Source organism: Penaeus monodon, chromosome 23, assembly GCF_015228065.2.
Source record: "Penaeus monodon isolate SGIC_2016 chromosome 23, NSTDA_Pmon_1, whole genome shotgun sequence".
In the NCBI taxonomy this organism is placed as follows: Eukaryota; Metazoa; Arthropoda; class Malacostraca; order Decapoda; family Penaeidae; genus Penaeus; species Penaeus monodon.
Genome location: NC_051408.1, coordinates 267354 through 268131, shown reverse-complemented (window position 1 = coordinate 268131; position 778 = coordinate 267354). Strand labels below are relative to the sequence as shown.

General features: G+C 43.1%; 1 protein-coding gene across 1 annotated transcript in view; it reads right to left on the bottom strand.

Annotated features, from left to right (window-relative positions):
* LOC119587687 overlaps positions 1-778 on the bottom strand; it is a 10466-nt gene that overhangs the window by 2055 nt on the left and 7633 nt on the right. Inside the window, exon 3 of the mRNA XM_037936366.1 lies at positions 392-548. Coding sequence (XP_037792294.1) covers positions 392-548 — 157 coding nt within the window. The remainder of the gene's footprint in view (positions 1-391; positions 549-778) is intronic.

Sequence of the window (778 nt, the reverse complement as noted above, 5' to 3'; positions counted from 1 at the left end):
CCTATAGCAACAGCTAGCAATGATAGTTCTTTAACCTATATTTTCAGTATCATAATAACATCACCAACAGTTAATAACAATGCCTCATTGTATCCTTTTCATTAATATTTACAATGCTATAAAACAAGGGAATAAGATTCAACACCCATGATATATAAGGACCACAAATAAAAAGTTGGGTGCAACGGCTTCATCCCTTGAGTGCTGCAGAGCACCGTCAGCCCTTTCTGCACCAGGCAATGGCAATGTTTGGCCTTGGGATAAGGTTGGATGGCACGCTAGAGTCAAACTGAACTTGATTCGGATATGAAGCTAATAATAACCGTTCTTAATCTTCCTTTTCCATGATGATGATAGTACTGGCATTTCATAACAATAAAATTCCACATACCTTTTCAGACTTTATCCTGTACTGCAGCTTGGTGCCCCCGGCACGCTGGGCGATGGACACAAACATGTTCCTCATGTGAGAGTCTCCCACCAGGGCAATGTGGGTCATTGCAGGCAAGTCGGTGGAGTTAGCTTGGTAGATGCTGTTCGCCCCCCTCCTGGGGATTCACATAGCGTGGATTAGAGACAGAGAAGGCGAACCAAAGGCTTGGTCACACTGGTAACAAATGATTGTTGCATTGCTGCAACGCTCTCTAGAGACACGGAGACGCTGGCTCTCCAATGGTGCAGCCAGAACTTAACAATGAATTATCAATGTGAGCAATTATGAAAGTGACGGGGTAATTTGTGGTAATGTGCTTATTACACAATTTCAGATTATTCCATC